Source organism: Henckelia pumila, chromosome 2 (genome assembly GCF_033568475.1).
Source record: "Henckelia pumila isolate YLH828 chromosome 2, ASM3356847v2, whole genome shotgun sequence".
Taxonomy (NCBI): domain Eukaryota; kingdom Viridiplantae; phylum Streptophyta; class Magnoliopsida; order Lamiales; family Gesneriaceae; genus Henckelia; species Henckelia pumila.
In genome coordinates, this window is record NC_133121.1 from 15,274,098 (window position 1) to 15,298,175 (window position 24,078).

Sequence of the window (24,078 nt, forward strand, 5' to 3'; positions counted from 1 at the left end):
GCTCGATCGGCAAGATTTGACCGATCGAGCGAGGCCTTAAAATGCAAAATAGAGAATTGTAGTTTTTGAGCTCGCTCGATCGGTAGGATTTGACCGATCGAGCGAGACCAAAGTATGCTCAAACCCGAGAAGAGAAATTTTCTTCTCGCTCGATCGGTAGGATTTAACCGATCGAGCGAGGTGTAGGTTTTTTAATTTTTTTTTTTAATTTGGTTTGAGTATTTATTTTAATACTTGATTAATTGTGTTATTAATTATTATTTGCCTTAAGATGAGATTAGCAACCCGAGGTCCCCACAACAATGCACATGATCCGGATTCGTGTTATTAATATTAATATTCTTTGTTCATTCCTTATTCATAACCACAAACACAATATAATTGATCTGTTTTCTATGTGAACAAACTATATTCTTTAAAAAAAATTTAAGTTTCATATTTTGTTAACAATAATAAAAAAATTTATAATGATGTTAATTTATTAAAATATTTGAAATTTACGAAATTTTTTAAAAAATAAACAAGCAAAAAAAAAATTAAATTGAAGGGCGTTAATTTTTTGGTAGATCTCTTATCCCTGAATTTATATATCAATCGGGTCGATTCGATTTATATATAGAATAAAATATAATATTTTTTATATAAAAAATAATATTATTTGCATAAGAGTTTTAGTTTTTGAACTTTCGAGAAATTTTTGTTTTATTATTAAAAAAGGGACCCTTTGGGCCTTATGGGGCCCGGTTTAACTCGGAATCGACCCGTGGTGAACGAGTTAATTAATCAGGTCAGTGGGTTTGATCCGAAATCGTGATCGGACTGGTCATTAAGCGGTCCAGAACCGACGGTCAATCGGACCCGGACTGACCGGTTAAAGATTGGTATTTTGTTCGGACCAACCGGATCAGTTTTGGACTCGGACTGGACCCGGCCCGTGGGCCGTGGCCCAGTCTACTTGAGGGTGCTTTTGTAATGTGTGCAATTTCGAGGTTTTTGGCGGCCTCAAGCTTTTGGTTTTTGAGCAGACCACAGCTTCACTAGCCTCGCCAGTCGCCACGCCCGATTTTCCATCTCGAAGAAAAATGGTGAGGCATATTTTATCTTCTTTGTTGTGTTTGCGAATTCCTATTCTGATTAATTGCATCGTTCTCGTGCTGTTTTGTTATTGAATCTGCAGTTGTTCTTCTCCTACTTCAAGGATCTGGTTGGGAGAGAAGTGACGGTGGAACTCAAGAACGACTTAGCAATCAGAGGAACCCTCCATTCGGTGGATCAGTATTTGAATATTAAGCTGGAAAACAGCAGGGTTGTTGATCAAGACAAGTACCCACATATGGTATTTTTTCTGTTTGCCCTAATTCGTTGATCTAGGGTTCATGGTTCATTTTGTATTTACTTAATTTTTTCATGTTTTTTTCTTGTTCTTTGTCATTTGTGGTTAGATATATGTACATGTATTTCTTATTTTCGTTTCCAGGCTACCTTATCATGTATAGATTTTAGCATAGATTATTTCACTCAGCTTGTGTGGACGCTAGCCATCACTCAAGTTATATTCTTGCTACTGATTACGAATAAAATTCATTTTTGTAAATGATTTCATTTCTTATAACAGATTATTCGAAAGTGTCGCCGGGTTTCACTAGAATTTTGATCGAATAAAGTACCCTTTTGTGGATTCCTATTGTTTTAAGTTTGTTATTAATCCAATTCGACAGCTTAAGATGAAATTCTTATTACTGAAGCAAAACTGTCACTCCTTTAGGCTCACATCTTTTTTGTGCACTTGCTAAGGTCGGCTGTTTCTTGTCTAACTGGATGCACTTTTTCCTGTTCTTGAATGACTTATTGTCTTATTTTTCTGTTTGGGGCAGCTCTCTGTACGTAATTGCTTCATCAGAGGGTCGGTGGTTAGGTACGTGCAATTGCCCCCTGATGGAGTTGATGTTGAATTGTTACATGATGCCACAAGAAGAGAAGCTCGAGGCAGCTAGGTTCTCTCTACTCACTGCTGCATGTTTCTGTTTCTCATCCCAAGATCTTGCATTTTTTTCTTTCTTGCAAACTTTAATACATCCCATTCTGTGTCACTAAGAAATATCTCCTCGTGTAAATGCAGTTGCATTCAATGAACACTCTTAATATAGGATATTCCAAGGGAAGGAGACATCATTTGATGGGTGTGCCAGGTTCACAATATAGCATGACTGTTTTGTAGTAGTTATCAGACTCATCTGCAAATTCATGTAAGATAGAAACATGGTGTTGTAATTTGGGAAAAGGGCTTAGTTCTTCAATTGCAGCCTTTTTTGGCCTCGTTTTACTCGTGACTATTCTGCTTTGCACCCACCTCTGTTAAAATTACGGGCTTATTGTTCACACGGGTCTCATAGTCTGGAAAGCATGGCAAAATGTAGATCAATTCAACAGGTGATATGGTACTAAGTAATGTAGAAAACTCGCACTTCTTATGCGCACCCATGGTCACAAAAGTAGTGGACTACCATTTTAATGCTATTCACTTCTTATGTGCACCCATCGTCACAAAAGTAATGGACTACCATTTTAATGCTATTCTGTGCGTGTAAAGGAATGATGTATTGTTCAATCACTTTCTAATTTGTATAGGTGTTTATTTTCTTGATCATTGAAATTAATTTTATGAAGAGTTCATGTTGGATGATGGCTTCAAGGGATATTGAAATTTGAAACAATGGAAAGAATTGTCTTTGACTAAAACTGGAATTCAAGCTCGATTCTTTTGGTTGTTAGAGCTTGATTATCCAACTATATTAATCAAGTGGTAAAACTTTTGCTGGGTCCAGTTTGTTGGTTTAGGTATTGTTTGAGATTGTTTCTAGGAAGTTCGATTGGAAAGAATTGTCTTTGACTAAAACTGGAATTCAAGCTCGATTCTTTTGGTTGTTAGAGCTTGATTATCCAACTATATTAATCAAGTGGTAAAACTTTTGCTGGGTTCAGTTTGTTGGTTTAGGTATTGTTTGAGATTGTTTCTAGGAAGTTCGATTGCGAAGGAAAAGCTAAAAAACTCAATCGAAGGAAAAGCTAAAAAACTCTTTCTAGAAGCAATTCCAAACATGACCTTAGTTTTACATATATAGATAAAATTTTTGAGTTTCGAATCAAACTCTAACTCAACTCGAATGTATCTAATATGAGCCTTAAAATTTTCTTCATGATTGGGTTTGTGTTTGAGCCATACTCTTCTTGGAACAGATGAGATTCGTGTTTATGGGTGCGGCTGCTGAAATAATTGATATAGATGTTCTTTTTAAAACTTTTTTCCCGATGTTTTACATTTATTATTATTATTATTATTTCTTTTTGCAAACTTTTACATTTACAATTTTTCAAAAACCAACACCCCCTTTTTTTTTGGAAGCTCCAACATTTAATTTTTATTTTTTTAGATAAGCGACTTTGTACGTATACACTTGTCATTTGTCGGCGTGTATCAAAATAGTATAGTAGTAATAGAATATTATGACTGTGTGGAAGGTTTAAGGCGTTGAGCGGAATTTAATTACATGTGATGTTCTTTTTGTGACGTGACCAAAATAACTTTTATTACAATAGCCGATCCAAATTTAAAATTTCGTGACTTATTTAATACATTGGAAAAGAATTTATCGAGCAAAGTATTCAAAATTTATTATATAGCATGTAGTTAAAAACTCAAGATATAGTAACATGACTATTTAAATTACACATTAAATATGATATGATATATATATATATATGTCTATGTATATATATATATGTATAGAATAGAAATTCGCAATATATTGGGAGCAAATGTTGGAGTGGCTACTCTATTAAATCTAAGCAACTTGTTTATTTTTTTTTAAGGACAAAATTTTTATCAATAGAAGATAGAATATAATAAAAATAATATCTTGTGATCATACATTAATAATCAATCAAATTGCTTAGGAATGAATGTGAAATTGTTGATTTTAAACGATGTTTATAATTGAATACTTGAAACATCTTGTTTTAATGGAAACAAAGCTTAAGGCGAAAATAAAAAATATAGGATCTAGCAAATAGCTAGAGTGAATTTGGATTACACAAAAACAGACGGTTAATTTTATAAGATGTATATCTTATTTGGGTTATTTATGAAAATAAATTATTTTTTAATGTAAAAAAATAGTATTTTTTCTTATAAAGATGAGTATGATGTACTCGAATCACAGATAAAAATTAGTGAGATCATTTCACATAAAACATATTGTTTATGTTAAGAAGGTTGAAGTTAAAATGAATAAAATCTTCCATGATCCAAGTGCATTTTAAATCGAGATGGGAAATATAGTGACTGGGGAAAAAATTACTAGATCTTGTAATATAATTTATGTAAAATATTATTTTAACCTTGTATATTCTATTGATCAATTATAGTAATGCAATTATGTTTCGGCGATTTCTCTTTTAAATTATGTAATTAAATGATTATATTATTGTTAATTTTGATAATTACGTGATTATAAATTTAGACAGAATATCAATTTTCAGTCCTGCATTTTTATCCTCGTGACATGCATAATTATAAAAAATTAATGTACTGATTTATTTACATTTCAACATCCGGTATTATACACATATATTATTAAAAAAACAAACTACAAAAATATGTTTGGTATATTTACGTATTTCAAATATGCATGCCGATGAAATGGAATCATACGATGAGAATTTTTTTGGAATCAAGTGAGTTGATTTTACACGCAATTTTGTTATACATAAAAGTATAGAATTGTGTAGTCAAGATGTTCTCTCCTGAAATATTTGACTCCTGTATGAACAGATCTGTTCTTATGGAAAATCAATCTTAAATTAATTGTCATTGGTTAATGAAGCTCAGAATACGGTGTATATCTGGTTACTTCGATCCTATCCCATGGGTAAAGCTCTTTCATTGGTTCAAATCATGGGGGTCACATATCAATCACGTGAATCCCACATAATTTGATCAATCATGTGCTTCCATGGGATAAAACCCATAGGATAAGATGAAATTTTCCATATTGGCAGACGAACAATACCCGCCAAACAACATCAACACATCCAGATATACACGGAAAATTTCATCCTACCCTATGAGTTTTATCCCATATGATAAATGAAAGTAACCTGCCAATATCAATGATGACAAATCAAATCAATTGATGTGCAAGTAATGTTAGATTATCCAGCATGAACTGATCATATTTATGTATGTTTATTTATTAATAGGAAGGTGTAAATATTTAATTTATGTAAAAAAATAATTTTTTTATTATAAATATGAATAAAATTATCCTGTGTTACAAATACGATCCTCTTATTTATTTAATTAATTCAATTCAAAGGTGGTGGTTGGTAGTTGAAAAATGATAATAAATAAACAAATCAAAAGCGAGGAAGAAAGTTCAATTGCTGATTTAGCGTCGGATTAGGCAACTTCTTTGTACAATAACAACTGTTTTTGATCTGGCGCCCTCTGTCAAAAACCCAAAAAAGAGGGTAACAAAATCCCATCTTTCCAATTGGATTTCAAATCCCAGCTGTGATCTGTGATTTTACGTGATTCCCTCTTCACAATCCTAATTTTGGGTACCTTTGCTTTCACAATAAAACCCAGATTATTCATAGTTTTTTGCGCAAATATACATAAATTAATCTTCAGCATTAGAAAGAAAGAGACAAGAAATGGGTGCTTCTCCATCTGTCCCAGAAAAATCCATCCATGATTTCACTGTCAAGGTATCTTTTATCTGTCCCTTCATCGATCCTTCTTGTGTGTTCGTGCGGCCCGGAATTTGGTGGCCGAAAACTCACAAAAGGTTTAACATATTTCTCGTTCGTGGGTCTATGCTTTATAAAATTTTCATTCTGAACAGGATAGCAAAGGTAAGGATATAAACCTTGGCAATTACAAAGGGAAGGTTTTGCTTGTTGTTAATGTTGCTTCCAAATGGTTCGTTTATTTCCTTTCTTGCTCTAAAATTTATTTTTTTTCCAGCTCTTCTTTTTATTTAGATTTTGATTGTTTTGGTGGAATGATCTTTATTTTTGGGCATTTGATTATCTTTGCTGCAAAAACAGCGGCTTCACGAATTCAAACTACACCCAATTGTCTGACCTTCACTCCCGTTACAACAACAAGGGTCAGTTTTCTTTACTTATTTCAGCTGTTATTGTTTTTGTGGTGGTCTACATTATTTCCAAGGTTTAGGATTAGATTAATATGATCACATTTTGTATTTGGTTATTTTCTTTCATTACATTTTTGTGATTGGAGCTTAAGAATGAAACTTGTAAGCGGTAATTCAGTATTACAACCTCTGCTACATCGAATCTATATTTACTATGTGTCCTGTTAGTAGTCATATGACAAATATCCAGTCAGTACCCCGATTGCAGTGGAAGAGCTGAACTGTGTCTGATACGATGACCAGTATGAGATAGCCGATCTTCAAGAAATTAAGCAAGAAGAAGAGAAGAGAAACAAGAAGTTGCAGAGAAGAAACTTGATTTGCATAAATGTTCCAGAATGAATTACATCACTATTCTCCTTTATTCTTTATATATTGCAGTAGTAATTAATTCTCACCTCTCTTTCTAACCCTCAAGCAAAGTTGGTTACCTAATCTGCTAGTTTCCTAGGAATGATTCTCTCTCTTTTGCTTCTCTTCACTTTCGTGGCCTTGCCTTCTTAGTATTATTACCCATTTCGTCAAAAAGCACTTCTTCCTCAAAATGTGCGCCAAAAGTCAGCAAGAGCCTTCCATGGACCATGAAGTTTGTTGTCTCCAACGGCAACTCATCCATCTGAACCAATATTCGAGAGATCCACATTTGTCCCCTTTCCGGCAGTTAAGAATAGCTAGAAGAGTGATTATTGGTTGATTTGCTATTGAAGCCACTGACAATGAAAATACTGGTACATGCTATGGCCCTTTAAGCTAAACAACAGCACTTGAAACAAGAAAGGCAATTACACCATAATATGGGTGATCTGATCTCTCTGAGAATTGGTTCTTAAAGGTCCATGTGTGAGCAGCCATCAGTTGAAAATTCATTGCTAGAGTAGAATCTTGATGTTCTTGGTCTATTTTACTGGAATTCTGCTCTAATTTCTGATATCTTCATTCTCAACCAAGAAAAAAGATAATTTGCTCTTATAATTATGCCCAAGGAAGTATCTGGCATCAGAATTATAGCATAGATCTTTCTCTTTTAGATGCCATTTCCGCTGAAAAAAGTTTCTGAACGGAGATGGATGGTTGATTCTTGAGTTGCTTTGGAAACTTGTCAACCTGAGATGTTGGTAATAAAGGAGAAAGGCCGCCCTTTGAATTCCTTCTGCCTTCTCAATCTCCCCTGAGAAACATGGCAAATCAAGATGCATTGATTTACATCGACTGAATTGATCTGGTGCAATTCCATGTTTGAGCATTGTGATCAAGTGTTGATGGCAGTTGAATATCTGAAGGGGCTTGTGTTCTGCGATCAATTTGTCCTACTTTTGCATCAATCTGCTGCTATCCGATTGTATATTCATGCATCGACCTTGTGAGCAAGTCATATTTGCATTCTGTTTCTCGATCAACACCACACGATGTTCTTGTAGGGCTGTAACTTTGGAAAGAAGTTTTTCTAATCGATCTTGTCTGGTAGCTGCCGCCATAAACTGAAGCTCCATGAGAGGACCAGATGATATGATGGCTAGTTCGAGATAGCCAATCTCCAAGAAATTAAGTAAAAAGAAGAGAATAGAAACAGAGTTGCAGAGAAGAAAATTTTGATTTGCATTAATGTCCCAGAATGAAATACATCACTATTCTCCTTTATTCTTTATATATTGCAGTAGTAACCAATTCTCGCATCCCTTTCTGACCGTCGATCCCCCTCTTTCCAACTGCAATTGAAGTTAGCTGGCTAATCTGTTAGTTTCTTCAGAATGATTCCAAGCTCTTTTGCTTTTCTTTACTTTTGTGGCCTTCTTTCCATCAGTGTCTAGCAGGGGCGGGTGCCCCTTATGTTTAAAACCTATTACCAAATATTTTTCTTGTGTAAAATGTAATTTTACCTGTCTTACATTTGAATCTTTTTGTATGGTTTTTAGTTTCATTGCTCTCAATCTGAATTCCCGCCTTTACCACCACCTAGGTAGAGTACATGATATAATAACAAGTGTATGAGAAGATTTGAAATATACCTATCATTCATATTATGATATTGTCACAGGTTTTGAGATATTGGCTTTCCCTTGTAATCAATTCTTGCGTCAAGAACCGGGAACAAGCCAAGAAGCAGAACAATTTGCTTGCACCAGATTCAAGGCCGAATACCCTATCTTTCAGAAGGTAAGTAATTCTGTGTTGGAAGTTTTTTTTTTAAAAAGAGTGTTGGAAGTTTTACATGCTTATATAATTGCATCCCTTGTTTAAATAGTGAAAACAAAATAGCGGCCAGGGAGTTCCGAGGCATAGGGACAGGCAAATTTACAGTTCTAATAAATAACTAACTAAATTTAAAATTTTAATTTCAGAGCAGATTTATATAGAACACATATTCAGGGTCTGCTCCTGTATGACATGGAAACATCTAATACTATGTAAAATTATTGTCCTTTTGTGTCATAATATAACTTTGATTTCTCTTTGAAACTTTGATGCTTGTTGATAACATTGCAATAAATTTCTACAAAAAGGTAAAAGTGAATGGTTCGGACACAGCGCCAGTCTATAGGTTCCTGAAAGCAAGTAAAAGCACTTTATTTGGGTCTGGCATAAAATGGAATTTCACCAAGTTTCTAGTCGACAAAGATGGCTGCGTGATCAAACGTTATGGAACCGCTACCACTCCATTGGCGATTGAGGTATCATCTCCCTTTCCCTCTCCATATGCACCTGAATAAATTGTCTCGGCAAAGATTAATGTGTCGTGCATGTTGCGTGGTGTTGGCGTTCTTTGACAATTAAGTTTCCATACTTTCTTGCAGGAAGATATAAAGAAAGCACTGGGAGAACTTTAAAGCAATGACATTCGGTAGAAGAATGAACAGAATCAGTACGTATAATGATTCCGCCTTGTTCATTATTTGATAGGGAATCGAGGTTGTAGATTTTCTTTTTCCTGTTTTGTATAAACGATCAAAATTCAAATCTTGGGCTATGTATTGTAAGGCTTGTTTCTGCGAGTTTATTAGTCTAATAGGCAATATTTGCTCATCTGTTGCTTCCTCGGATTCCTTGTGTTATTCTTTCTTTCATTTAGCTGTTGCAAAACCTATTTTGAGCCTATATGCACGTGTTACATATCATTGCATCTTTCTCGTATCAACCATGCATTTTTGTTTTCTATGTTTCGAGATCTTAGCTACAGTTTTCGTGGGTCAAGTAAGATTTTTTTGGCTAATGTCCAGAGATAATGGAAGTCCCTACTACGAACCATTTGATTGACAGTTTTACATGTTACTTTCTGTTGTTTAATTAGTATAATTTTCGAGTTCGAGTTCGAGTTCAAACAATTTCAAATGGCAAAATTTAATAGGAACCTCACTGTCAATCAAGCTAAAGTATGAATGAGACCCGTACGTTCAACTCTTGATAGATATTTCTTCCCACATGCATAGGGAAAATGAGTTAGATAGAGAAGTTATGACCAAAAATATCTGTATTTTCCCGAAGTTTTTTCTCGAGAAAATGTTGTTTTTGAATTGAGAAATTGTTTCGGGGGGGTGGGGAAAGCTTCATTTAGCAAAAATTCACGAGTCGAAAAAGCAACTTCAAATCTTTAGCTTTAAGTCGTTTTGCAAAAAAAAAAAAAGTAAAAACACGAAATGACTTCTACTTTTGAAAAAGAGAACACAATAAAGCAGATCCACTTACTAATACAATGTTACATTGATGTATATCCAAATCAACCTTGAATGAAAATAGCTTAGATTGTATTTGTATCCAAGATACTAATAATTTGAATAATGAACTTCAAATGACAATATTATTTGTCTCTCACGCCTATCTCAATTCTCTCTTTCCATTACATTTAACTAAACTACTAAGGTAGTGTTTGGGAGAGCTTCTAAGAAATATTTCTTAATTTTTTCTTAACAAAACTTTGAAATTTTTGCGAAATTTTGTTAAAAAAAATGTTGAGAAGTGATTCCAAAAAGTTCTACCAAACATTAACTAAAATACACAACAATAGAAATCCATCCAAACAATAAAACGGATTTAAACACTTCTGAAGCTCCATTCGGAACAATTATTTTTTCAGATTGCCCCCTAAAACATTTCTAAATATAATATTAGAGGTCCCTCAAAACAATTTAAAATAAAATTTGGAGCAGAGAAAGTCAAATTTGAAACATTTGGTAGACAGAGAAATTTATGGAGTCTCTATTCAAACATAAAATATAATTTATCATCTAAACTCAAGAATTGACCCCAAGATAGGAAGATAAGGTAGGACCCCTTCGTGTGCTTCGCTTTAGTGGAACATGAGGAGATATGCATGTATTTGTGAATGGGCCCACTGCTAATCGAGTTTACATGATATGGGCCACGGCCCAATCATCCGTCCAAGTCAGACAGCCGCCAGTCAAGGCGTCTGTCCGATAAATGGGCCACCATGGGCCCTGTCACATTGTTGTAAAATTGGCGAATCATGTCCTAACTTAGCTACAGAAGTTGGCTGAGGTGGAAATTCATTATTCGAGACATCAACACTCTCGTAATTTTTTTAATAAAAAAATTAGAATAAGAAAAAAAAAAAATCGGAAGATGGATGATTTTAAGACTCACAAATTTGATCAGAAAATATCAAAATCACAGAAAAACAAATGACGATATTTGTGGAACTTGGATTTTTTTTATTTTAAATCGTATAGCAGTTTAAGAATTTGATGTATGACTATTGAACATGTGATCACATTAATTTGTCTTCTATATATGGTTGAATGCATGCAAAAGTTGTAGGTAGTTCATATACAGTAATAATAATTTCATTCTATTTGCTTCATGGTCGGCTCGTCATTTTGGTGGGTTACGGCGAGCTCCGGATAGATAGACGTCGCCGCCAGCAAAATATGGTGGCCGACATGTCAAAGGTCTTAGTTTGGTTGAATTAAATTTGATGCACGTGACTTGGTGTGGAATGCATGTTGATATTTCGTTATCAAGGCTTGGCATGCAGTCAGTTAGGTAATCATGAAATCTTGATAGGTAAGATGTCCAATTTGCACGACCAACATATATTCGTACGAATGTCGTAAAATACTAAATAGAAATCGTATGAAAATTGTGTGGTTTTTCTTTACAAATTGTTACCGCCGCTATTTAATTTGTCTCCACAACGTACTTTACCTAGATTAATTAATAAAGGTAAAATATTACTTCTAGGTTAGTTTCGAAACTTTCAAGGTCCAAGCTAGGCAGTAAAAGATGGTAATAGAGAACATTATTTCCTCTGAAATTTGCAAAAAAATTGAGCACATTTTACACTTTTAATGAAAAGGCTTCTCTATTAATCTTTCATCAGTCGTCCCTTTTTTGCATGCCTAGCTTTCTGACAAGAAAATATGTCAATTAATAAAATATCATTACTCCTTGTGAAACTACATGAAATCCATTTCAATCTTTTGCATGCTTATTATATATTTATTTGTGTCTCCATGGAAATTAAGGTGTCGTATGCTGTCAAGGCAATCAATTTTATTTCTTGTCCCAAAATCCACCATCAACAGTTGTCCTTTAGCCTCCACTTGTTCCATATCCATATCTTTGCCAAATCCAAATATATATACTGTAAGATATTAAAATATTGAAGATATATAAAGTTCACTCACATTCAACTCATTTATGTGATTGAACAACATGGGCAGATGTTTGTTTATTTCTTGCTTATTCTCAGGCATTCACATATAAAGCTTCTTGCTGTAAATTTATTGATTTGTCCATATAGAAAGCAACAAAGTTCATTTTCTTGAATGTTCCATGAATTTCAAACCACATATAGTTTCCTTTCTTTTCAAATCCTATACTTGATTAAGTGCAACCAAATTATATAAAGTACTGTCAATAATTCTACATAAATAGTTTCACCAAATACAATAATTATTTTTTTTCAAAAAAGCCAACAATTATTTCAGACAGAATACCTTATCCTTGATCATGTAAGGGGGGAACAGTTATGGCCCTCTACATGCCCAAGTTGATAGCAAGTCATTTCTTTAAAGTAGGGCAGGCAAGGAGACAAAGCTTACAAGTTTTTGTTTGTCATCTTCATGTTTTTCAAGTGCAATGAATGAACCCTAATTCTTGAATCTTGGCCCTTCCATTTTTAAATTTTAAGGGCCATGATTTTTTGCTTTCACCACTGATTTATTAATTCACATCCACATATCCCCTCCCCCCTCTCTTCCCTCATACTATATAAAGGGAACATGTACTCTTCATCCCCACACAAATTTCCACTTCACAAATTAAACAAGTATCATATATACTCATTCCAGGCCTTTTCCTGCACCAGGAAAACAAACAAGTTCTTGCAACATATATAGAAATGGCAACAATTGGTTCCGTCTTTCCGGTTAGAAGTTCGAAAGTTCGGTTGATTCGACGTTGTTCGAAGCAAATCAGAGAGCAAAGGGCGAGGCTCTACATTATATGGAGATGTACTGTGTTGCTTATGTGTTGGCATGATTGAAAATCAAGATCCTTGGGAGATAAAATGTGTACTAGGATATCACTTAGTCTTCGTTTTTTTTCCGATTTCTCGTAGATTAATTTAGAGGGGTGTGGTTTCAATCTGTAAATATATAGCTTGACTGCTTGAATCCCGGGTGAAATTTTTGGATGATACATGTTATGTGATATAGAAATGTATGCTTTCTGCACTTTTGCAGATTGACATGCACTTATATGCCATGGTTTTGTGATGATATATGCGTGTATGTGTATATGGTCTTTGCAGTGAAATTTTGAATAGTTTCTTCGTGAAGGATTCAGATATTTTCGAAAGTTAGCAATTAAAGACTGCTGTTGAAACAAAATTTGAAGCGGGTTCTTAATTTCATAGTTAAAGTGAATTGAGGAATAAAAATATATGGATAAAGATTGGATATTCAAACACAAACTTGTAGAAAAAATTTCCATCTTTGAATCAATATATTGATCTTGTTCCGGTTGTGGCATTCTTTACAAGTACAAATCGACTTAATGGTCGATGTATGGGGGGAAGACATGGAGCTAGCAAATGGCTAGTTAATTTAAAATTGAAAATCTTATAGAAAAAGTATATAAATTACACCCACAAATCATCAAACACTAAAAGTTACATACATGAAAAAACATGTATACAAAATGCATAGAATCCCCCAACTTCTCAAATCACAATCTTTCAAGTAATCTTACAACTTACAACAAAGTCTCCTCCTTTGTAAAGTTAAAATTAGCACACATGGTACCATGCACCAAAACAGAACCACTAAATCCCACCCTTTTAGATCCAACATCAAATAGCAACAAGTTGTCCTCCATTTGATGCCCACCGATCACGACCGGCGGCGACTTCGGGTGGTTCCCGCCGTCCAAGAACCCCAAGCACCACGCGTCGACTCCGCCCTTAAAGATCCTGACCATCGAATTCGACCCGAAAATCCTCCACGCCGCACCCTCATTCTGCATCACAAGATCGACGGTGGGAACCGCCGGCCCCGCCGGCGTATCCGCAACATCGTCAGCATCGTAGCAGACGCCAAACGGTTTCACGGGTTCAATTGATTTGAGGTTGGCCGCAGCAGATTCTTTCACAAAAGCCTCTGCCAAAGCTTTGAATATCTCTGACCGTAAAGTGGTGTACGGAGTCATTGTGCTGATCTTGGCCGGAAGGACACCCTTGTGCTGAGTCAACCGTACGACTTTTCCGTTGACTTTTATCGAAGTCAAACCTACGAAATACTCGTCGGAGAGCTGTGGAGACAAGAGTGGCGTGTAGGTGAGGCGGTTCGAAAGGTCGATTTCCGGGTAAAAGTAGTACGGCCCGGGCGAACCGAAGAAACCCACGCCCGGAGCCGCCGGCGAACCGGACAAACAGAGCGCGAACAGCAACTTCTCGTGGAAAGATTTGCTCACCTGCGCCGGAACCGACAGCTTAGACCGGCCGAACCCGGCCGAACCGGACGCACCTTTGACATGGGCTCTGCGAAAAGGCCCTTTCGTGCACGAGAAGATGAAATCGTGGATCGTACCCAACGGGCCCGGGTTACGCCCGTTTGTGACGGGCAAAGACATCGAATCCATCAAAGCTTCACCCATCACGGTCGATTTCCGGGCGCCTGAATTTGTGAAACGGAGGGCACACGAGTTGTTGGAACAACCCGGACCCGCCAACCCGGAGCAAACGGAGCACGAGTGTGGACCCAGCGAACTGCAGAGAGAGGAACCGCAGGGGATGGAGTGGTAAGTGGAGGAGGCGTAGTTTCTTGAACAGTCGATGAGAGTGAAGGTGGCACCGAGGTCCAGAAGCAAATTCACCGGTCTAGGAGGGGTTCTTAAGTAAACCGGCAGCGTATACTTCTGCGTGGCAGAGTCTTTTGTAATGGGTACCAAGAAAGCTTGAAACGAGGCTCGGAAAAGAGAGGAGATTACGAGGATGAAGAAAAAAGAAGCAATTTTGAGAGACATATTTTTTTTTTTATAATCTGAACAAGTCCGTGTGCAAATATTGCAGCATGTAAACAAGAAGGTGAGGATGCATAAAAACAATGAAGATTGCAATTTGTTGACACGTAAATCAGCAATCGTCACATGAATTTGAAATGCTGGAGAATTGGGTGTCTGGTTTATCGCAAAGTGACATCAGAAAGAAGATTGTTAAGAGGACAAATTAATGCATGAGTTTTGATGTTCATCTTCATTTCGTCCAAATACTTGATATCATCATGTTTGATTTTCATCACATATTTTCGATTCCTTGTGCCATTATAAGTTTTAGATAAATATGAATTAATAGGATTATGTTATATATATATTGCCTCTATCCGAATACATTAATAAAAAAATACTCTTCGTTAAAATAATTTTATAATTTCGAAATCAATCGCTAACCGTGTATATACACCATCATTTTCCATAATACAATGAAAGTTCATTGAAGTTATTCTCTCATGTAATCGAGCCGAGTCGAACTTTCGAAAGTTTGGGTGTGATTCGTTTATAATCCAGTCGAACTCGAGCTTTATTTAACGTATATATTCGTGGCTCACGAGCTTTTATCGAGTTCAAACAAACTTAATAAATCTTTATTATATTTTTTTTATTTTATTAAAGTTGAGGGGTTGGTATGTTGGTATGACTAACCCCTCTATTTTTATTTAATTACTAAAATGTCATTTTATTTTTGTCCAATGATATATAACTACTAATTTAAGAAAATACAACTTCTATAAAATTAATTTATTCATATACAATAAAACATTTTAAAAATTATTTTCTACTTTTATTTTTTATTTTTTGCAAAAAACGGACGGCATAAGCACGCAACGCGTGCACACGAGTACTAGTTATAATAGTCGAGCATATGATAGAAACTGTCTTGGTATGACAATGACACCAGATTATGTTTATCCATTTTTGCCCCATATATTATGTTCATTGTAGAATTATTTTTGTGGTTCTATTGGTAATATTATTCCAATACTAATGTTCTTCACTTTCTCACTCCACGTCTCAAAAGAATGGCTTCAATTTCAAACTCTTCACCCCTTCTCTCCTCACCACCCACATTCTAGAAGAAACTCATTCGTTTCAAAATCTCAATATGTAATTTTTACTAATTTTCATCCCGTGGTATATGTATTTGATATTTATGTATTAGAAATTATAATGTATTAGATATTTCTAAATTTGTAATTTTTATCTTGTGTTTTACACACACAACACGTGTGCCACGACTAGTGTAAATTATAAATTTAGACATCATTAAATTTATTTAAAAAAACTACATTTGATATTAAGATAAAAATATAATATTTTTATTAAAATTTGTACTTTTATTATAATGATAGATTTTTATATATTTGTCATAACTCATAAGTAATAGTGAAAACATATAAATCAAATATCAAAACTAGTATTTTTTCATCTAAGAGCTGAATTAACGAGTTTATTGATAAGTGCATTTTGTATGCATTAGTTTGTGATATTTTTATATCTATTTTGTGTGCATTCATATTATTTTTATGTAATTTTATGTGTTTTAGTGCATGCTTGTGTATTTCACTCATCGGGTTAATTTTGTAGGAAAATGAATTGTTAAAGAGTGAATTACGGAGCAGCTTTGTTCAAAAAATCAAATTTAATTTTGGAGAGATTGAAATCCGATCTCCACCGTTCAAAATGAATTTCAAGATAATTTGAAGCTGCTGGACAAATTTTAGCTCGATCCGACGGCTAGAACTGAAGATATGAATTTTTCAAGAAAACTGCGCGCAGGCAAGGATGTATGCACGGACCCCGTGCCTTGGTCCGGATAAGGGTCCGTGCAACTTCGTAAAAAAATCGGCGTTTCCAGTTTAATGCACGGACCTAGACACGGACCCTTATCCAGGGACCGTGCATGTCGCAGAATCAGAAAAAATAGAATTTCGGGAATTAAAACTTTCAACTTTCCGAGCTTTATTTCTTGGGCTTTCAAAGACATATAAATAGAAGATTGTCAGACGTGAAAGGGTGGGAATCGCATAAGAGAGACGGCGGCTAGGAGGCTTGGAGATTGAAGACGCTCCATTCGAGTTTTTTTTTTCTTTTCTTCTTTAGATTATTAAACTTTTGTTTGAACTATATTTTCGTTTATTGATTAGTTTTTCTTCAACCAAGACCGCGAGATTGGGCCAGACAGTTTTATGTTGAATATTTGGATGTTTATTTAGGATTTTTGGATTTTTGTTAATATTATTGATTGTTGGATTTAAATTATGTCTTGTGAATAACCTGATCAACTATTTACTTGCTTGTTAATTGATTCCAAGTCGACAGAGGAGGAATTGATTTCGATCACTCCAATAATTGACATATGGTTAAACCGACTAGAAATAGTATTCGGTTTCAGTATGCGGCTTTAGGTGAAAACTGAATTATCACAAATATTGAATGCATTCATGTTTGATTAGAATTATGAAAATTAATCCGTCATAACTTGAATAGGTTTAACATATTCTAGAAATATACTGTTAAACAAGATAGGATAATTCGTCGTGATTTAAGATTAAATCTGGATCCTGGATTTGCCATTTGTTTGCATGATTTGTTTGGTACCTGCGTGTGTCTTGGTTGTCTCTATTTAATTGAATTTATTATTCTTCTAGTTTAATTCTTATTTTATTTTAGTAATTAAATTTTAGTTAATTCGTAGCACTTGTTTTATTTATTTGTCTAGATTAAGTAAAATAATTAATTCTTGAGAATTGACAACAGTCCCTATGGGATCGATACTTGGACTCTCTGTCCACTTTACTATTACTTGACCTAGTACACTTGCTAGTTGATACCGAATTAAGCGGTCAAGTTTTTGGCGCCGTTGCCGGGGACTGTTTAGTTAATGTTAGGATAGATTATTTGCTTGACACTAGACATTTTTTTTCTTGCATTATTTTTTATTTTTAATTATTAATTAATTTTTTTCCTTACTTGTGAGGTACTTGGAGATGGATCATCGACAGGTGTTCACAAGGTTTGGCCAACAATACTCAGAGCCCTTCTATGCTGCTTGGGGGAGATTCAATGATTTGGCTAACAGGTTTAGATGTCATGATTTTTCGAACTACACTCTAGTTCAAATTTTTTATGGTGGTTTGGATGAGCTAACAAGACGTTGGTGGTCCGCTTGGTACGTATGATGAGATTAATAATGTTATGATAATGATATGGATAATAATGTCTTGGATGAGAATATTTAATACTAGTTTAAATAGATGTAGGTGTTTGGTTCATGTGTTTGTAACTCGGATAAAGATTGTTTAAAATTACAATATTCCATGTTTACCCCTTCACCAACTTCAATTTACAACTCTCAATCCATTTCCAGAGAGAGGATGATACCTCTCTCCTTTTCAAAGAACGCCGAATCTTGGATACTTTCTCCGGTACGAATCTTGACGATACTAAAAGCTTCTTCGAACTTCGTTTTCAGCTTCCTTCATTTTTCTACAACCTTTGTGGAATACATTTTCAAAATTAAAACCTGCGTCTGACATCTTTTTCGATTTTCAACAAAAATTTAAACTCCCACGAAATCGCAATACTCAGCGGCTCAAATGGTTCAAATTTCAGAGCACAAATAGCGTGTAGATCCGAGACATAAGAAAAGATTGTCACAAATAAACTATTTTGTAAAATGGGCAACACAATAATTTCACGAATATGGTTATCAAGATCTCACTGTTCAGTAGTCGGATTTCATAGAAAACAGCGGCGACATCGATTTCTTCACTACAAGCGCCCATTCTCACATTCACAATCGACGACAAAGGAGAACAAAAGATAAGTAGGGTGAAGGGTAGTTTAGGTAAAGAAATGCCAATCCCAATTACTGTTCAAATCAGGATCACTATACATGCTTTTTCGAGAAGATTTATTTCCCACGTTTTCTGGGTTGAACAGTAGGTTAATAACGGGCTTACGGTTATCAAGAGAATCCCAAACACCGAGTCAAACGTGTGACTGTTGCGCTTAATCACACCCAATCCCTCCAACCAAACGCAGCATGGATAGATTATGGAGCTTTAGCCACTGGCAGTCACTTGTTCAGCAGAGATGAAAATAGTGCGATGCACTTGTTAAATGATATGGCAGATTTCGACTACCATTGGCATTATGATCCTTCACTACAGGGTTGGAGTCACCAATATCCTCCAGATATCGATTCTAAAAATTTTTCGAACCAACCACCTGAGTGTCAAGAAGAGTGTGTAGGGTATTTTGAGGATCATGTGGCTCAGTTGGAGAATCTTTTGCGGCAACAGACAGAGAAAAATCAATTCTTAGAAAGCCGTATCAAGTCTTGGGGTCTTTTGGATGAACAGATTGCGCTTCTTAGAGAACCAAATTTGAAGATCTGCCAAGAGAGTGAAGTAACTGAGCCAGCGCATGAAGAAATAATTTTTGAGGAATTTTCTTGTGAAGAAGAGCCAATAGTGGACTTGGAGGAGGAAGAAACATACAAGGCTATATATTTTACCTCGTCAATGATCGTTCCATGTACACCGTTAGAAGATTTTTTCTTGCCATTGACGCCACCTCCAACATATTCCATCCTCTATGAGCTTCAGCCTAGATTCGGAGTCTCCTTCCAAAAGAAAAATTTCAGACCAAGTGTTGTTGGACCGAAGAGCTTACAAAGTATATATCACGCCAAGCTTGAGGGCGAAGGAAATCAAGACCCATATGTAGAGTCGTATGATTCTTACTATGGGCGGCAGCCGCTCTTTGATGGTGGCTTCTGCATAGTCGGACTATAGACTATAATTTTAGCGCTGACTGGGAGGCAACCCAGTGTTCTCTTTTCATTATTATTATTATTTTTTGTTTTTGTTTTTTTTTCTTTTTATTATCTTTTGCTAATCTTATGCCTTACCTGTCGCCTTTATATGTGCAGTATATTGCCCCGCCACCAGAAGTTGATGTTGGACTTTTACAAAGGAAGATGAAGAGGACGAATACGAAACCAGGGGAGTGTTATTTTTGTTTTCATTATGTGTTTGTTGCATTCTGTTCATTGTTCTGAAGCATTGAGGGCAATGCTTTAGATAAGTATGGGGGGTAGACTAGTATATTGCATTGTTTGTTATGTTTGTTTGCATTTAGTTTGTTTTTGTTGTTGTTTGCATTGTTATGAGTAGGATGAGTCATAATAGCCAATGATGATGAAGTTTATTTGAAAAAATTGGATTTTTGAAAAAATTTGCTCTTGACTTGACATGAGAAACTGTAGGTTGAACCGTGAATATTTATAAGCACTAATGTTAGACCAGTGAATTGTAACAAAAGATTTGATGAAGTTTTTGTCTGTTTGACCATTGCACGACAATAGGTGATTTGTGGATCTTGATTGTGTTTTATGAATTTTGATGAGACTCTAGTTTACACTTATGATCTTGGGCGCACCTAGAACTGAAGATATGAATTTTTCAAGAAAACTGCGTGCAGGCAAGGATGTATGCACAGACCCCGTGCCTTGGTCCTGATAAGGGTCCGTGCATCTTCGTAAAAAAATTGGCGTTCCCAGTTTAATGCACGGACCTAGACACGGACCCTTATCCAGGGTCCGTTCATGTCGCAGAATCAGAAAAAATAGAATTTCGGGAATTAAAACTTTCAAATTTTCGGGCTTTATTTCTTGGGCTTTCAAAGACATATAAATAGAAGATTGTCAGACGTGAAAGGGTGGGAATCGCATAAGAGAGACGGGGGCTAGGAGGCTTGGAGATTGAAGAACGCTCCATTCGAGTTTTTTTTCTTTTCTTCTTTAGATTATTAAACTTTTGTTTGAACTATATTTTCATTTATTGATTAGTTTTTCTTCAACCAAGACCGCGAGATTGGGCCAGACAGTTTTATGTTGAATATTTGGATGTTTATTTAGGATTTTTGGATTTTTTTTAATATTATTGATTGTTGGATTTAAATTATGTCTTGTGAATAACTTGATCAACTATTTACTTGCTTGTTAATTGATTCCAATTCGATAGAGGAGGAATTGATTTCGATCACTCCAATAATTGACATATGGTTAAACCGACTATAAATAGTATTCGGTTTCAGTATGCGGCTTTAGGTAAAAACTGAATTATCACAAATATTGAATGCATTCATGTTTGATTAGAATTATGAAAATTAATCCGTCATAACTTGAATAGGTTTAACATGTTTTAGAAATAGACTGTTAAACAAGATAGGATAATTCGTCGTGATTTAAGATTAAATCTGGATCCTGGATTTGCCACTTGTTTGCATGATTTATTTGGTACCTGCGTGTGTCTTGGTTGTCTCTATTTAATTGAATTTATTCTTCTTCTAGTTTAATTCTTATTTTATTTTAGTAATTAAATTTTAGTTAATTTGTAGCACTTGTTTTATTTATTTGTCTAGATTAAGTAAAATAATTAATTCTTGAGAATTGACAACAGTATCTGTGGGATCGATACTTGGACTCTCTGTCCACTTTACTATTACTTGACCTAGTACACTTGCTAGTTGATACCGAATTAAGCGGTCATCTATCAACGAACATGTTTTCGAGCTAGTGAGCTGATTATCGTAAATCTCGAGATTGATTCATTTATCTTAATGAGCTTATTTAAACGAACTCAAACGAACTTTATAAAATCGAGCTTCAAATAAATTACTTGGTTAATTTACATCTATGCTCTTTGGTTGGATAAGTAGCCGTTGAGCTTCTAGTTAAGGCCTGTAAATAAACAGCCCAAATCATTTACTAAAGGCCCAAGCCCAAGTGTGTCACCGTCTCACTCAGAAACGACTGGACATTTTAACATTGCCCTAAAACAATACCGTTCGGCGCTGAATTTTGCTACTTGCTCGAAACCCTAGCTCTGTAAAATCTTCCGGTTGCGACAATGAAGCTTGTCAGGTATGTTCTTGTCCCAGACACTTTTACTGCTGTATTATACCAGTTTATCGTGCTCAAAATGTGTATAAATTTTGTGAAATTGACCAGGTTTTTGATGAAATTGAACAATGAGACTGTGTCGATTGAGCTGAAGAACGGCACCGTTGTTCATGGCACCATTACGGGTATTTTTCTCCTTCCTCCTTCCCTCAATTTCAGTGTTCGTACTGATTTTATTTTTTTTCTCATATGTAGTTGGTTTTTTCGACTAGATTTATCTGGGAGGGAAGAAGTTGTTTTGTCGCTATTCTTGTTACGCTGTAATAGTACCGGAAATAGGCTGAAGTATTGACTGGTGATAATTTCGAGTTTTTAGTATCCCACCTTGCCTGGAGTGAAATCTGAAATAATCAAGTTCTTACTATGATATATAGAGGCCGGTGGCTCAATCATTAGTACTGAGCTGTTCCGTGATATCTAGATCTGAATTTAGAAAACAGTGGCACAGTTTCACGTTTTTGTTATTTTGGTATCATGGGTGAACTGATTTATCTTTTAGTATGTGTTAAACCGTAAAAGATTTGTTTCATTTATGAATTGGGGTTGCCCTGATTTATGCCTGTTTAGCTTGTTCATACGGATTTTCACCATGTTTTCGAAGGAGTTTTCCTGTTAATTACCCATGAAGATTGAATTTCAAGCATACTTCCTAATAAAAGTGTTAAAACTGTCTCATGATTGTTGAGCCATTTGTCTCCATGTTTTTCCCCATAATTTTGTTTGTAATAATTGGATTCAGTAAGTTTAAAAAATAATAATAATCATTTCATTTAGGGACTACCGTGCTGGACGATTCAAAAATTATTTTGGAGAACCATTTTCTTTGCATACATTACCCATAAAGTCTGAGGTGTAATTTCGTTGTTATTACCAATACTCTTCAAATCTTACATTTTGTTCCAGAGGAAATATCAAAGAATGATTGGTATTTATTTCCAGAATTTTTGTTGGCTGTTTATCTAGAATGTTAGTCGCACCTGATTTCTTTTCTATGTGTATTCGACTTGCTATATATTTTATGGCTACTTATCTGATGTATGTCAGAATTCTTTCTTATGTTTAAATTGATGGTTTAAGTAATGGTAGATGGGAAAAATTGCATTTCCCTCCAATTTTATTGAATGGATCGAATAATTTGGTACAAACTTCTTTAAAAATTCTCTTGGCTTATAGTGGGCTTGTTTTTGGTACTAGTTGACAAAATTATATTTACTTTGGAAAAGTCATGATTCCATTTACATTTTGCCGGACTCATTCATTTATATTTAGTATTTTCTCAATTGATTGGTGGTTGAAAATGAAGCCACCTGCAGTTAGTGAATCCACTTTTGTTTGCTTTCATAGGTGTTGATATCAGCATGAACACACATCTAAAGACGGTTAAGCTCACCTTCAAGGGAAAGAATCCGGTCACTATGGATCACCTGAGCGTTAGGGGTAACACCATCCGTTATTACATCCTTCCCGACAGCTTAAATCTCGAGACATTGTTGGTGGAAGAGACACCAAGGGTCAAGCCCAAGAAGCCAACCGCTGGTATGAATGAAATAATTTTCTCATACTTTATTTACGATTTGGATTTCTTTACTTTACCATGTATTTGATGATGTCTTATCATATGTGGATTCAGGGAGAGCGTTGGGGCGTGGCCGTGGCCGCGGACGTGGACGTGGGCGAGGACGTGGTCGTTAGTTGTGGCTCAAGTTATCCTAATTTTTATGGCATTTGGTTATGTCAATGTCTTTGAGTGATGGGTCATGAGCTTTTTTCTCCTGTTCAGTGGGATATGAGGTGAAGATTTTCAGAAATTTAGGCCCATTTGGAGGTTTGGCCAACTTCTCAAGCAGTGCACTTCCTCCTTTTGTATTAGTCTTCTTTTAGCTATATGAAGTTTATGATGACTAGTCGTGTTCAGGCGAATCTGACAAAGTTCATTCGAGTTCGAACTATCGAAGACCCTAGTTTTTAACTTTTTACCTATCGTAAGTATAATTAGCCATGATATTGGATGCTTATCACGGTGTAATGGCTGTTATGTGTGTTTGGAAATTGAAGTGACTTTCTCATCGCCAACGGTTATCTACGGTACTGCTTGTGATGAAGGTGAGATGATTCATTTCATATTTGTCTCACTTTTCACCTATCACAATATCATCAATTGGCCCGTCATGACAATTATATCTGGGTTGCATTAGATGTCTCTATATCAAGTATGATATGAATCAAAATTTTACAATTATATCATTTGACAAGTGTGATTGATTTAAATTTTGTAAGAACATTTAAGATATTATAAAATAATTAACAAAATATTCATGCAAGGGAAAAAACATATTAAGGAATATATCAGTCATCTTTATATTGCTGTCTTTATTT

General features: G+C 35.2%; 5 protein-coding genes across 6 annotated transcripts; 4 read left to right on the forward strand and 1 right to left on the reverse strand.

Moving 5' to 3' along the window:
• Positions 1-914: 914 nt before the first annotated feature.
• On the forward strand, positions 915-2,379 carry LOC140884391 (sm-like protein LSM2). 2 transcript variants are annotated; one of them, XM_073291129.1, is made up of 4 exons: positions 915-1,085; positions 1,178-1,336; positions 1,875-2,017; positions 2,120-2,379. In XM_073291129.1, the coding sequence occupies exons 1-3, from the start codon at positions 1,083-1,085 to the stop codon at positions 1,992-1,994; spliced, it is 282 nt and encodes a 93-aa protein (XP_073147230.1). In that variant the 5' UTR covers positions 915-1,082; the 3' UTR covers positions 1,995-2,017; positions 2,120-2,379. The 2 variants fall into 2 exon arrangements, with proteins under 2 accessions (XP_073147230.1, XP_073147229.1); XM_073291128.1 differs by having other exon boundaries at positions 931-1,085; positions 1,875-1,994.
• A 3,054-nt stretch (positions 2,380-5,433) lies between these two features.
• On the forward strand, positions 5,434-9,248 carry LOC140879881 (probable glutathione peroxidase 4). The gene is made up of 6 exons (XM_073283834.1): positions 5,434-5,769; positions 5,907-5,983; positions 6,112-6,173; positions 8,257-8,375; positions 8,723-8,890; positions 9,014-9,248. The coding sequence occupies exons 1-6, from the start codon at positions 5,716-5,718 to the stop codon at positions 9,044-9,046; spliced, it is 513 nt and encodes a 170-aa protein (XP_073139935.1). The 5' UTR covers positions 5,434-5,715; the 3' UTR covers positions 9,047-9,248.
• A 3,071-nt stretch (positions 9,249-12,319) lies between these two features.
• Positions 12,320-13,001, forward strand: LOC140885183 (small polypeptide DEVIL 14-like). The gene has a single exon (XM_073292132.1). The coding sequence runs from the start codon at positions 12,577-12,579 to the stop codon at positions 12,718-12,720; it is 144 nt and encodes a 47-aa protein (XP_073148233.1). The 5' UTR covers positions 12,320-12,576; the 3' UTR covers positions 12,721-13,001.
• A 222-nt stretch (positions 13,002-13,223) lies between these two features.
• On the reverse strand, positions 13,224-14,988 carry LOC140884168 (probable aspartic proteinase GIP1). Its single transcript, XM_073290837.1, has one exon. It carries the CDS (start codon positions 14,697-14,699, stop codon positions 13,431-13,433), a length of 1,269 nt encoding a protein of 422 aa, XP_073146938.1. The 5' UTR covers positions 14,700-14,988; the 3' UTR covers positions 13,224-13,430.
• A 6,541-nt stretch (positions 14,989-21,529) lies between these two features.
• Positions 21,530-23,928, forward strand: LOC140883645 (small nuclear ribonucleoprotein SmD1a-like). Its single transcript, XM_073290199.1, has 4 exons — positions 21,530-21,663; positions 21,751-21,827; positions 23,047-23,238; positions 23,333-23,928. Exons 1-4 carry the CDS (start codon positions 21,650-21,652, stop codon positions 23,392-23,394), a joined length of 345 nt encoding a protein of 114 aa, XP_073146300.1. The 5' UTR covers positions 21,530-21,649; the 3' UTR covers positions 23,395-23,928.
• The last annotated feature ends 150 nt before the right edge of the window (positions 23,929-24,078 follow it).

Coding starts and splice junctions, on each gene's coding strand:
- LOC140884391 (XM_073291129.1), top strand. Junction 1,337..1,874: donor AAGACAAGTACCCACATATG/GTATTTTTTCTG, acceptor TGTTTGGGGCAG/CTCTCTGTACGTAATTGCTT.
- LOC140879881 (XM_073283834.1), top strand. CDS start 5,716: ATGGGTGCTTCTCCATCTGTCCCAGAAAAATCCATCCATGATTTCACT. Junction 5,984..6,111: donor GTTAATGTTGCTTCCAAATG/GTTCGTTTATTT, acceptor CTGCAAAAACAG/CGGCTTCACGAATTCAAACT. Junction 8,376..8,722: donor AATACCCTATCTTTCAGAAG/GTAAGTAATTCT, acceptor TTCTACAAAAAG/GTAAAAGTGAATGGTTCGGA.
- LOC140885183 (XM_073292132.1), top strand. CDS start 12,577: ATGGCAACAATTGGTTCCGTCTTTCCGGTTAGAAGTTCGAAAGTTCGG.
- LOC140884168 (XM_073290837.1), bottom strand. CDS start 14,699: ATGTCTCTCAAAATTGCTTCTTTTTTCTTCATCCTCGTAATCTCCTCT.
- LOC140883645 (XM_073290199.1), top strand. Junction 21,828..23,046: donor TGTTCATGGCACCATTACGG/GTATTTTTCTCC, acceptor TTGCTTTCATAG/GTGTTGATATCAGCATGAAC. Junction 23,239..23,332: donor GCCCAAGAAGCCAACCGCTG/GTATGAATGAAA, acceptor ATGTGGATTCAG/GGAGAGCGTTGGGGCGTGGC.